The sequence below is a fragment of the Homalodisca vitripennis genome, chromosome 3 (assembly GCF_021130785.1).
Source record: "Homalodisca vitripennis isolate AUS2020 chromosome 3, UT_GWSS_2.1, whole genome shotgun sequence".
Classification (NCBI taxonomy): Eukaryota; Metazoa; Arthropoda; class Insecta; order Hemiptera; family Cicadellidae; genus Homalodisca; species Homalodisca vitripennis.
The window spans coordinates 142,182,964-142,196,373 of NC_060209.1; the positions used below are offsets into that span (position 1 = coordinate 142,182,964).

General features: G+C 30.4%; 2 protein-coding genes across 4 annotated transcripts in view; one reads left to right on the top strand and one right to left on the bottom strand.

Moving 5' to 3' along the window:
* The window catches only part of LOC124357603, a 28,263-nt gene extending 21,090 nt beyond the window's left edge, over positions 1-7,173 (top strand). For 2 of the 3 annotated variants that reach the window (XM_046809530.1, XM_046809528.1), the window contains exons 7-8: positions 6,236-6,565; positions 6,772-7,173. In XM_046809530.1, the coding sequence (XP_046665486.1) occupies positions 6,236-6,386 (151 nt within the window). In that variant the 3' untranslated portion in view covers positions 6,387-6,565; positions 6,772-7,173. Of the gene's footprint in view, positions 1-6,235 lie in introns of all 3 variants that reach the window. The other variant, XM_046809529.1, reaches the window with a different exon arrangement.
* Positions 1,377-13,075, bottom strand: LOC124357604. The gene is made up of 5 exons (XM_046809532.1): positions 12,377-13,075; positions 12,158-12,236; positions 9,856-9,941; positions 5,146-5,275; positions 1,377-1,492 (listed from the first exon to the last, which is right to left on the bottom strand). Exons 1-5 carry the CDS (start codon positions 12,455-12,457, stop codon positions 1,428-1,430), a joined length of 441 nt encoding a protein of 146 aa, XP_046665488.1. The 5' UTR covers positions 12,458-13,075; the 3' UTR covers positions 1,377-1,427.
* Positions 13,076-13,410: the final 335 nt, after the last annotated feature.

Genomic DNA, 13,410 nt, shown 5'->3' on the forward strand with positions numbered 1-13,410 from the left:
CCTCACCATGGTGTCATAACCTGAACTATAAACACTTGATTCTGAGTTTTCGTTGCCAATATCCTCCTTCATTGGCCTAAACTGATATATACAAAGTAAAAAAATACACTACAAAAAACAATAAACACAATAAATAACAAGAAATATGAGTAAAATTGGTGACTCAAATATGATCCCCACCAAAAGAATAAGGAAAACAGACATGCCATTACCTGTCCTTTGCTGTGCTCATACTGAGGCAATGATTGGGAAGGTAGTGTGGTACTGGTTTTGCAGCCCGCCACATTGAATGTGTTAAGCTACTAGTTTTCCAATACAATCCTGAGATTATTTGGGAAAAAGGTACTAACTCTGTCAATCTAAAATCGTGTTTATTGGGTTTGTCACCTGTTTTTAAATGGTTGTTATTTTTGTGATCTGATGTACTTAACAAGATACATTTTTTACATAACAAAAAACAAAATATTTTTGTACAAAACACTTATGTGCAAACCTAAGCACATCTTAATTACCGATCTTAAGACAGGATTATATTGTAGCCAACGTTTGAAAGATGTCTAAACCTACTGGTATTCCAATACGGTGATACAATTATATATAAAAAAAGGTATTAACTCAGTTAATCATTCACAGGTTTGACAAATTGGTTAATTGCTTTTGTGAGTAAATTGCAATGTTTTCTTAATTTATTGTGTATTAGTATAAACATCCTAGTGTAAGAGTACATGAACGCCAAACCTTTGTTATTTTAAAATAATGAAGGTCTGGCATTCACAGACTGTTAGAATATTCAGTTCCCATGAAATTTGTCATTCAAAGATGAAAACTCCTTATTTGAAACCATAAATTACATAATATTGTTTTTACAACTATACTTAGGGATATTCACAATATATGACAAGCATTTTGGACATACTTGTGTTGTATTGGATATTTTTCTTATTTTATGGCCCAAACTGTAAATATTTGTCTCCCAATATGGAGAATTCTATAGTGTTAATTTTCACAATGTTAAGTAGACAAATAACCATTCATTTTAGGTTATTTTGATGTGTTTAAAGTAAAAATATATTTCCTATTTCAAGGAATAATAGCAGTAGTAAGAAAAGTTGTCCCTAATTATATTATTAATATAATTATAAACCAAAACAACATTCTGGAGACCAATTAGCTATGTTTAACGAGCTTAGTATAGATCATACATACTCTTACAAGAGTTAATAAACTAACCAGAGTACAATAAATAAATAAATAAATAAATATATATATATATATATATATATATATATATATATATATATATATATATATATATATATATACAGTATAAAACATTGAACTTTTAAAATTAACCAGGTAAAAAATTCAAACAAATGTTTAGTTAAAAAATATATATTTATTATCAAATAATACATTTTTTTGGGCATCTAGCAAGTGGTATGAACTTCTCTATAGTAGCAAATTACTACTACTATGCAGTATATGTCAAAAACTGAAACAGAACACCATTCAAGACTTAATATCACATTACTAATTAACAAAATAGCCGCATGGAAAATAATAAAGTCTGAGGCTGGTAATTACTATAAACGGGAAAATCCAATACCACCTATTACAGCTGAAGAATTTAATAACTATTATATTGGCATTGGGAAAAAATGTAGTTGATAGTGCTAAGGCAATTAATAAGAATAATATTAGTCATTTTTCCTTTCTAAGTAATGTTGAACAGCCTCCAGGAAACTTTTACTTGACATATGTCAGCGAGCTTGATGATGTACTTAAGGTAATAAGATCATTAAAAACCCTCTAACAGTGAAGATGTGTATGGTTTTAGTAACAAAGTTATCAAACTTATTGCTGATGCTATTGTTAAGCCATTAACATTTTTGATCAATCTTTCATTTCACTGTTCTAAATTTCCAGATTGCTTAAAAAGTCTAGGAGTATACCTCTTTTTAAGAAAGGTAATAAATCATGTATTGACAACTATAGAACAATATGTATTGTATCTGTGTTTTCAAAAATAATGGAGTCATGCGTTTAAGAACCAACTGTTAGAATTCTTTGATCTATATAACATTTTTAAGTAATAGCCAATTTGGCTTTCGTCCTGGTCGATCTACAACTAAAGCTCTAAATGAAGTTGTAACTAATGTCATAAATAGCTTTGAGAACTGTGAATATGTTAATATGACTCTTGTGGATCTCAGTAAGGCCTTTGATAGTATATCACATGAAACTCTACTGAGTAAACTGAAATAACTATGGTATTGATGATAAACCGTTGCACTTCCTTAAAACTTATCTTTGTGGCAGATTACACAAAGTCTCAGTGGCCGGTTCAGAATCCTCATTTCAGGGAGGTCCTTGCTGGGGTTCCACAGGGGTCAGTTTTGGGCCCACTCTTGTTTATTATGTATATAAATGATCTGCCAACCAATATTCCATGTAAGACTATTCTATATGCAGATGACACTTCTTTTTTAGTTACTGGCAAAGTTTTCCAAGAAGTGGAAGCACAAAGTGACCGAGTGATGGAAATTGCAAACTCGTGGTTTTGATGTCAACCATCTTAAAGTCAATGGGGATAAAACTGAAACAATTTGTTTCACATTAAAAAAGTTGCACATAGCAGAGAGCTGTATTAAGCCAGTGAAATTACTTGGAGTAACATTAGATCAAAAACTATCATGGGAAGCTCAAACTAACTCAGTAATTTCTAAACTGTCTAAGGCTTGTTTTCTGTTACGTAAATTACAAAACTGTGTTGGTAGAAATATGTTGCTCTCTTCTTCTTATTTCAGTGACTTTCACTCACACTTACTTTATGCCTCAATGCTCTGGGGTAACAGTAGGGGTGCCAGTCAAGTTTTTGCGTGGCAATAGAAAGGCAGTAAGAATTTTAGCCAATTTGGGTTATCAAGATGATTGTAAACAATGCTTTATTGACTACAATATAATGAACTGTTCCTGGCATTTTCATATTTCAAAATGTAATATATGTAAAGGAGAATTTTGAAGACTTTATCTGCTTTGATGAAATTCATGATTATGACACTAGGGGAGCTCGGGATATTGTTGCACCTTCCTCTAGACTTAGGAAAAACATTAGTTAGCCATAAATATTTACAAATTAAATGTTTTAACAAATTACCTCAAACGTTTAGAAGCTTAGAACTACAACCATTTGCAGCTTAAACTGTCGAACTGGCTTATAAGTAAGGCATTCTATTCCCTTGAAGAATTTTTTGCTATGAATTGTTACCTTCCTTAGGCCTGGAAATGGAGTTGTTGATTAGTTGTAATTTAATTCATTGTTTCAACTATTTATTTTGTTATGTATTTACTAATACTACAGTTACATTTTTTAAATTGACAAATACACTGTACGAATTAGTTCAATATATTATATCAGTTAATGACATTCAAATAAACTGAGTAGCCTTATAACATTTTTATTTATTATATTAGTTATATTGACGTTGTCTATAGCAAATTGTAATATTGACAAATGACAATAAAGATATTCTGATTCTGATTCTGATTCTGAAAATTATAACACTTGCGGCATTTTTTCAAACATAACAATCCATAACTATTAGAATAGGGAATACCAACTGGTGCTTCTTTAAATAACACGTTTTTGACTGTTTATTATTCATTCATTGCTGTTAAACTAATATCTATTCCACAATACTGGAATGTGAGGCAAACTATGTGTCTGCTTTGCTGTTTGAGTACAGTCAGTTCTAAAAAGTGAAATGAATTTCTTTTTATAGACTGAGAAACTGGTCAGTAATGTATTGTTACAGGTGTAATGTTGTGTTTATTTTAAAGAGGCATATCATCTTTTTATTCTTTGTTTAAAGTTTGTTATTTACAATTAATGATTTGAAAGGATAGTAGGATTTCAGATATTTGCCATTGTTATATGTTACAAAAAGGTATAACACTACATTTTTAGGATTGAGGTCTTCCCTTTCTTTCCTGTTTTATCTCTTTTTATTCTACATTATTTCTATATTCTTTATTAATCTACCCTCTTATTATTCTTATTCTGCCCGTCCTTATGCACCACTAGCCTATTTGAGGATCTTAACAACCAAAACAACAGGGAGAGTCAGTACGGTAAAAGGTTGATAGTACTGATAAAAATTGCTACTGTCACAGTCAGGATATAAACCTGCACTACCTCTAACTCATTCTCAAAGCCCGACGCCTAGGCCACTCGGCTATTGGGACTCCTGAGCTAAACTTAATTTTTGTAATCATTGTGATATGACAATAGTTGTGGTTGATAAGAATATTGATTAAATTATTAAGTTGTAAGTGATTAAAATATGTTTAATCAACACAGTGGACAGTTTAATGTTATAAAAGCTTATTGAATGGTTTAGTCAACTTAATGAGACTAAGTTAATAAGGATCTCATTTAAGCTAATTATTGTTTTTTGAAACCAAAAGGAATATAGAGATAGGATTACCTCCAAGTAGTGTTTTATCTTGATTCCTAAAATCCTAAGTCATTGTCAAGTCTTAAAAATGTAATGTAAATTAAAATTATATTAATTATCATAGATGAATAAACCATAGATTATATTTATCTTGATGCCATTATGACCTTTTTTTGAGTTATGTGATCAAAGAGATCACTGTATATTCTAAATATTTATATCCAGAATGAAATATATGTTCATGTTGTATTTTGTAACCCACAAAATTATACTATTTATGTATCCAAATATTACTATCATGAAATGATATTTGCCTGGTGTAGTGTTTTATTTGTAGTCTGTAATTGTTGTTTAATTTTTACAAACTATTTTGTATAAATTCTAAAAAGAAATATACTTATTTTTAATGTTTTACAACTCTATATGGGCTTTGCTGGCCAAGAGACATTATTAATTCGAATTGACTTTTAACATTTGTTTGCCAATTTTATTCTACAGTTCGTTATGTAATTGAATCAAGTTTCCAAACTGTATTATTATCACTTTATTGACATAACATTGATATAACAAATCTGACAGTATTTGTGAAAGCTTGCAAATGTACTGAATAGCTTACTTAAAGCTAAAGATTTTCTCAACTGGCAATTCAATTTTGATATTAACTAAGCTAGATAAAGGCAAAACTTACCTGACAGCATTGAAAAAATGATCTCCTCTTTGAATAGAACAGAAGTTATCATCATGAAGTAAAGTACTATACTGATCAGTGTGAACGTGGAATTAGCTATAATCCAGCAGAAAATGAGCATCCTGTGTCCCTGTTACATTGTAAAATGGTTTATATCTAAACACAAGGCATGATAAGTTAAATACATTCATTGATAATGGTGGATACACTTTGAAATCTTCTCGAAACTATTTTTATGACTCTGTTTGTAGTAGATTAAGGTACAGTACTAGTTTTTAAGAATGTTGAATAAAGAGAATACTGCTTCACCTAGATTACACTATATTTTTAGTCTACGTGTCTCTGATTTTGAAACAACGTAAAACATATTTGAGCTTCTTCGTCACTGACCTTTTAAGTCTATTTATTGTATTTTGTTTTTCAATTAGATCTTGTTACACACTTAGAATGATTGATTTTTAAATTAAATTTAGCAACTATAACTAGTCTAACATTGTTTTTTTTATTTTTAACAGTATGTTCTATTTAAACAAGGTAGGAGTAAGACACACCACTTGTCACATAACATGCTTCACTGAGATTGCATGTAAAATTTCATGTGTAGCTCATTTCATTCTCAAGTTGTCCTGCGGACAAATATACAGACAGAAAAGAATATTTACATCCTACCAGAAGACAAAAGATAAACTTTGTTAGTGGTTACAATGACGCTCAGCCAAATTCCGACACCACATTTTAAAGTTTTATGCAAAATTTAAAGTTTACAATCAGTAAATGACAGTAAAAGTATGTCCCTTTTTTAAATTTATACCTTATAACTAAAATAATCCTATGTTAGTGTTAAACTGGATTTTATGCTTTAAAAATTCTTATTTGTATTTTAAGCATTACTTCTTCATTTGAACCTCTAACTTAACCTTGTCTTTCCAATTGACATCTAAATAGACATTTAATATTGTAATTATAGCTATTAAAACCAGAAGTATCCAATTTTAAAGTTATAGCGCAAATCTCATTTATAGCAGTTGTAGCATTTTGGCATACTTTATACAAATGTCAATCAACTGAGATTGTTTATCTTGCTTCACAGAGAACCTCAGAAAAATCAAAAATTCACAGTGGCAGGACTACTGTTGAATGGTGAATGGCGTGCAACATGTTCTTCAAAGAAGACCCATCTATGTGCACCAAGATACTGCCATACACCAGGCATCTACCATGTTGATCCAGGGAAGGTATAATGAGACACAGTTCCTCAACCGTGTGACTTATTAAACCTTGTGGTTAGCCGACACAGTGAGAGCGCGAGTGCGGCTGGTGGCAACCCCTGGCAATGATGGGCGCCGTATCAGAGCAGCAGAACCCGTCATGTTACTGCCACCTCTGCAAGCTGCTGAATATTAATCCTCCTGTCCCTGTGGTATGTACACTTACTTTTATCATTATTTATTTATTATTTTAATTATAATAATATAAATAAGAATTTACAAAAATTTTAAATTTCATATTGGCTTTAAAGGTTTATTATATTTAAAGAAAAGTAGTAAAACTAGGACCTCTTTCTATTCCTGGCATGCTTTTGCAAGTTTTAAAGCTAATTCATACCCATTCCATTGTATATTACAGATAAAGCCTCAAGCGATCCTTCCCGCTATAGGAATGGAACCTCCACCTCCTGTTGCAGTAGTCACCTCACCACCTCTGCCTCCTGAAATGCGAGTGAATACCCCTGCTGTTGTGCAACCATCTATCTCAGGCTGAAAACCCCCTGTTGCAGCACCTAAGGATCCTGGAAGCCACTGCGTAATATGTCTGATGGATTGTGCTTCACACATGGTCATCCTTATGGCCATTTGTCTTTGTGCGCTGAATGCACAGGCAGACTACCTACCTTCCAGGCCATCCCTCAGTGTCCTTTGTGGAGATACAATAGCACAGAAATGTATAGATCCTTTTGATGGCCAAAATAGTCTTCTCTTTATTAATAATTTGTGGTGTGGTTTATTATTAAAATATTTAACAATTTCAGTTCCAATTTTGTTATATTCCTTTGATTTCATGTTATTCGTTTTACTGTACTTTAATTATTTTTGTGCCCTAGCATAGTAAAAATATCTGTCAGAAAAAATTCCAGAGATTTATTTCAAGGTACTGCTGAAAATACCAAGCTCTTTTAAGCGATTTTGTAACAACATTTTACTAAAACATTCATAAAATCAAATGGTTTTCTTAGGCTCTTTATTATATTAGGTACTGGTACTTACCAAACACTTTCTGAACATCTTTCCAGTTTCATATGCATAACAGGACTTGAAAAAGTATTTCCTTAAAACAACTGATATTACTATGTACAACAACTAAAATTGTACACATACACCAACAATTATTTTATTACCCACAAAACAGTGAAGTTAATACTACTTTTTGTGCAACCTAGGCTGTCACTGAGTTCTGAGTAAATGAACACTTAAATAAAAAAAAAAATTTTTTTACAAATAAAACTGTTAAGTACAATTGAAAATAAATAACAAATCTTATATTTAAATGACATTTAATTTTTTTAATTTACTTACAGTAGGTTTTTTTTATTTTAATGAGAAATAGGACTTTGAAATAATTATTAATTAAAGACACTGTAAAACATAATATCAGTTGAAAGACAATTAAAATAAATACAAAAATTAAATGTTTTGATTAATATTTTAAAAACTGTAAAATTTGTGTTGTTTCTTTAGAAAGATACATTTTTACATTCTTTGTTAGTTTTTGTAACATCCTTATGTAGAGACTTTAGCATTTCTCTGTAGTTTTTCAAATGTATTTAAAAAAATGTTCAATGTTTTGGTTGTTTTTTTGAAATTTCTTTAGTTTAATCAGTGTCAGTACTTTATATTACTTATAGATTCTTAATTTTAAATGTACTTGAATAAGATATTTTTTAACCTCATACATTTACATTTTATATTATAATATATTTGTTCTTGTTTGTATTGCCTTTCATTTTATTAAAAACCTACTGCCTCTAAACAAACAGATTTGATAAGTGATTCCAGCTGATCTAGTGATCGAGGTAACTCGGGCCGGCTCTTCTAGTGGCCATCTTAATTTTTGCCCCATGAGGACAATGTTAAGCCTTAAGCAATTTTACGACCTTAAATTTGGTTATAAATTTGTGGTATATATATCTCATCAAACGCTTTAAAAAAATGTTTGATTATATTTATTGGTTTCTTGGGGGTATGGAACTTTCCTAGGCAAAGGAGGTTTGTGTTGTAATTGTTTTATTTAAATTAACTAATGAAAATCTCACACTATTTTAGCAATCAAAAGTAACTAAAGACGGATGTCTTTAAGTAAGAACCTTGTCAATTAATACTAACTAACAAGTACCAATGAACAAATACATTCTAGATGAAGTGACTATTGAACTGAAGTTATATGATTCTTTCAATCTGTACTCTGTCTCAGTCACATAAATTTCAGTAGGAGGTGGGTATAAATTTTTGGTTTATGCTTAGACCAAAATTACTTGTGTTTTAATAATAATTTTATTTATTAGATTCATTTTTTACAAATATAAAACATGTTGTTTCCTCCAGTTACATTTTCATATATATATATATATATATATATATATATATATATATATATATATATATATATATACTTTTAAACATTCATATCCTGATCTTCAACCATTTTTCATTGCACCTGATTGTAAGAAAAGCCTAAATTGTCTGCCAAATGTCAATTCTAATGGAACAACAACAACCTATTTCTATTTATCTTGTCCTGAAAAAGAAATTACAAAAGAGCTGTGTCCTGATTATATTTTTATTTAAAAATATATTCTTGTGTGGTCATGTTCGTTAGTGCTACCATGAAGGTAATTGCAATAGGCTGTTTTATATACAAAATCTACCAAAAATGTACAACAAATATTTTGTTACTTAATGTTGATGTTGTAACTTATCATATTAATCATTACTCAGACAGAATCGTACATGACAGGGATATATGTGATCTTTTTTGGGTCCTATATTTTTTTATATAAAAGATATACAACATAATGTCTCTTTGTGGACCACACAAATTTAGATGTAGTTGATAGAAGCCTACAAGGCCCAAGCCATTCACTGTTTTTTCACGATGAGTGAGGTGGTTGAGTAGTTCCATCGGATGGACTGATGTTGAACCAGTCTAAAACTAGATATTAACTTTTCAACAAATACAAATGTAATCTAAATGATTCATACATGGATTTAATGCCATTTCAAAATTTCTTTCACTTGTAGTAGACAATAATTTAAAATGGGGAGATGACATTATTTTGTTTCAGGGAAATTGATCCCTGCATCTTGAGCATAGAGAATGAACTCTCTCGTGACAAGTTTAGAAAAAGTGAATGCTGTCTAACATGCATGTTTTTTTTTCATTGGGCTATGGCGAGAGATTCAGGAAAAACATCTGTGAACTCACACTGTATTTTCTTGTAATTTTTATGTGTGAATTTTAAGCCATTTTCATTCAGTTTTAAAAATGGAAATGAAAACTTTTAAATTTACAATGTAGAAAAACAGGACCAACTGACATGCTGAATGATAAGATAAATAGCTAGGCCAACTCCCTCTATGAAACGATGATGTTAAACAAATAAGAAGACAGCTTAAAGTATGGAAATGTTAATGAACTACTACGTATTATTCTTACCTTATAAGATCCAACAAGAAGCAGAAGGGTAAATAACGATTGGAACAATTTAACAATTATTGTCATTTTAAGCATATGTTCTGCATCTGAAACCAAAACTTTTAAGACATCATTGCAAATAGGGAAAAACTAATCTTTGCAAGGTTCTGTTCAAAAAGTATCCCATTTTTGTTTATACAATTTGTTTCCAGAGGGCCTCCACGCACGTATTCTAAAACTTTAGTATCTTTTGGAACCTAGTCCTGCGTCTTTTATGCATATTAGATCAATAATTTTTCCATTCTGTAATTTTCTTGGTTCAAAATGGAACTGTTTAAATAGAATCTTCAAGAAGAATCTTTAAAGAATCTTAAGAAAGTGAATCAGGTGAATGTGATCTTGGTGTGCACTTTTGTGTTTGGTAAGAAAAGTTTGAGGAAGGACATAATAACATGAAAGAAATACTCAATGTAGCTGTAATATTTTTGTCTCTAAAAAGTGGGACATGTGTGCTGCCTACCATTGACTTACTTAAGTGACAGAGAACTTAAAAATAATTTTAAAAACAGTAGATCGAAGGCTTAATGATTTTACTCTATATAAACGTTTATTGTCCATTGAAGTTTAAACTGCAGTACCTTTCATTTATGTTTGTAACACTCATGACACCCTCTCTGTTGGCGTTACTGAGTGATTTTGTGGTGAGAATGAACACTGCTTTGGTGAAATATGATGTAACTCAACATGTTTACAAAATAATGAAACATTAAGAAACATCAATTTATTAGTGCAACAGAGCATCAATATTTGGACAGATAAATTCCAGAAATTAAATAATCCCAATGTGATCTACATATACACATATATACATATATACATAAAATAAATACATAAAATATATACATATATACATAAAATATACATACATATATATATATATATATATATATATATATATGTATGTATATTTTAATAAATATATAATTTATTACATTTACTAAGTAAGTTTGGTGAAGATTTTTAAGTTGAAGGCATCTACCGGCCCTCCCATGGGAATTAATTTAAAATTCTGGATAATTCAATAATCCAGAAGTGTTCCCAATGCATCCAGATTATCGATAATACACGCTATTATGGGTTAATTTTTGTCCATTAATCATAAATGTTATAATAGTTTACAGTCACTCTGATATTGTTGAAATTAGTATTGACACATTATATTATAGACATGTATCATTATGTTCAAAAGTGCATTTTGCTATATGTGACCATACTATACACTAATTAATCTAAATAATATATTAAATACAAAGCATGTTCATGTACACACTAACTTGAAATTATAAAGAAAAGCATTAAAAAAGGTATAATTAAACTAATTTATATATTTTGTACATAACTTTTTTATAGTTTAAGAGTTACGAGCAACTAAAAATCAGGAAGGTGCATCCACAATGGGCAAACATTGTTTTTCAAACATTCTCAGTGAACATTTTATTGTTTGCCAATGCATGTTAGGTGTAAGTGGACACCTCGACAAAACATTCTTGGAGATAGCCCGCCACCATCTTTGTTCAACCAAAAGGTTTGCCCTGTGAGTGAACTTTTGTTGAGTTCAGTGATGAAGCTCTTTGTGTTGAAGCCATTGCAGTATGTTTCTTGCTGAGATTTTGTTTCTAGTGATAATTTGTGTTGCATGTACACTATATACTATAATAGTAACCATGAGTAGAGTAAAGAACAGTTTTCGGACAGTTAAAAAAGTTTTAATTGTTAAGTTATATAAACAGCATAATTTACTATGAAATCCAAGACAAGAAATTTATAAAATAAAGAATAAACATAAAAACAGTTTAAAAACAATTACTACAGAACCTAGTACAGACGTTAATTCAGTGAAGAAGAAAAATTACAATTAGCACAGTACTGAAGAGAAAAAATGCTAATACAAAGTCATTAATAAAAAAATCCTGTTGGGATTTAAAATATTTTTCATTTTTAAGAACAAATATGCACCGACACTGATCTTAATGAATGACTAGTTGTCTAGTCTAGTCAGTCTCAAGAGGAAGGAATGAATATAGCAATGTAATGAATGGTGATATCCAAAAAAAGGACAATCCTGGGACTCAAATTTATTGTCTGAGGGGAACCAAGGGATGAGGGGGTGGAAGTATCTGCATTGGATATTTCCACTGAAACATCAGTTTTATTTTCGGGACCATATACCTTTCCCTGCACTCTGTATATGAGAGAGATAGTAAATCTTGAAGATCAAAAGTAAAATTATTATAACCAAACTATCACATGTGAAAATACCTACGGATTAAATCGCCTCCATCTTCAAAGTGTAGCTTGCTTAAAATCATACAGTTTGTGAACATAACCAATATACAGTGAACCTGTCAACATAAAAGAGTGCATAAGATTATTAAAAATATTATAAAATATTTTGATCTAAAGATGGCAATTCAAAATTGTGCTATTTTGTTATTTTAGTTATTCTGACAACCAAGTTACTGAAATGTGTTGAATCACTCACCAGATTCCACCACCCAATAATCCAAGTGCCCGTTGCCAAAGAAAAGTAACAGCAGCATCGTTGGAGTTGAGGTAAGATCATTTTGACTATCTCAAATAGATGTTTTCAATAATTTGGACTTTTTTAGGAAAAAACTAAATTTAATGGCTTGATTAAAAAAATATAAATGAAAAAAATGATGCAAAGGTGTGAAAATATATTGCTAAGATTACTGACCCACGGATACACAACACTCCTTACAGCACATCTGTCACTCTGACACTGCCTTGTAGATTGTAGGCAGACTTTCAAGTAGTTGTTAGCTTCATTAGCATTTAATAGAGCGTTCCTCTTAACCAATTATGCGTAATGTTGCCACATAGGATAATTGTCGTCAACTCATATTGTCACGTCCATATTGAGCCACTGAACTTGTAATGTGGTACTGGCACCTATCACCTGTCTGTCAGTTATGTAGAAAGTTCTCATTCAAATTATAAAATTTCATATTTTATTAATACATAATGTTCCAAATTAAAACAGTTTGAATTTTTTGTTCTTCCCTTAAAGTAATGTATATGGTCTGTTCAGTTAAGTTGCTGTTGGTTGTAAAACACAAAATAATATAAAATTAATTTAGTCTGAAAATAATTTTAAACTTGCTTGTTGTATGGAGGTCACATGCAGACAGTGGGCTGAAGTGAGGACACAAGAGAGTGAATAGATGTGTGGGTTTATCCTGTAGATGCTTTAATTAGTTAATAGTTAGAGTTGCCAAATCAACTCAGCATTTGTTGAACACCTTACTCTTGTTCCTATAATCCAATGAACTACCAGAACAATGTAATTTCATCTCTTGACAGTTACAGTTTAGTATTTAATGTATCAAAGTAAAAAAATTCCTTCCATACCTCATATGGAAACATTCTATTTTGTTATTATTATTATTATCATTATAAATATTTTTATGTATACTGTAGACAATATTAAAACAATTTCATAGTTTTCATACAATGTATGAGTGTATTTATGCGTTACTTCAATAATTATATAGC

Bases quoted from the DNA above. Each gene is read 5' to 3' on its own strand.
- LOC124357604 (XM_046809532.1), bottom strand. From the start codon at position 12,457: ATGATCTTACCTCAACTCCAACGATGCTGCTGTTACTTTTCTTTGGCA. The intron at 12,237-12,376 runs GTGAGTGATTCA...TTATGTTGACAG, and splicing joins TTATTGGGTGGTGGAATCTG to GTTCACTGTATATTGGTTAT. The intron at 9,942-12,157 runs GTAGGTATTTTC...TTTTGGTTTCAG, and splicing joins AGATGGAGGCGATTTAATCC to ATGCAGAACATATGCTTAAA.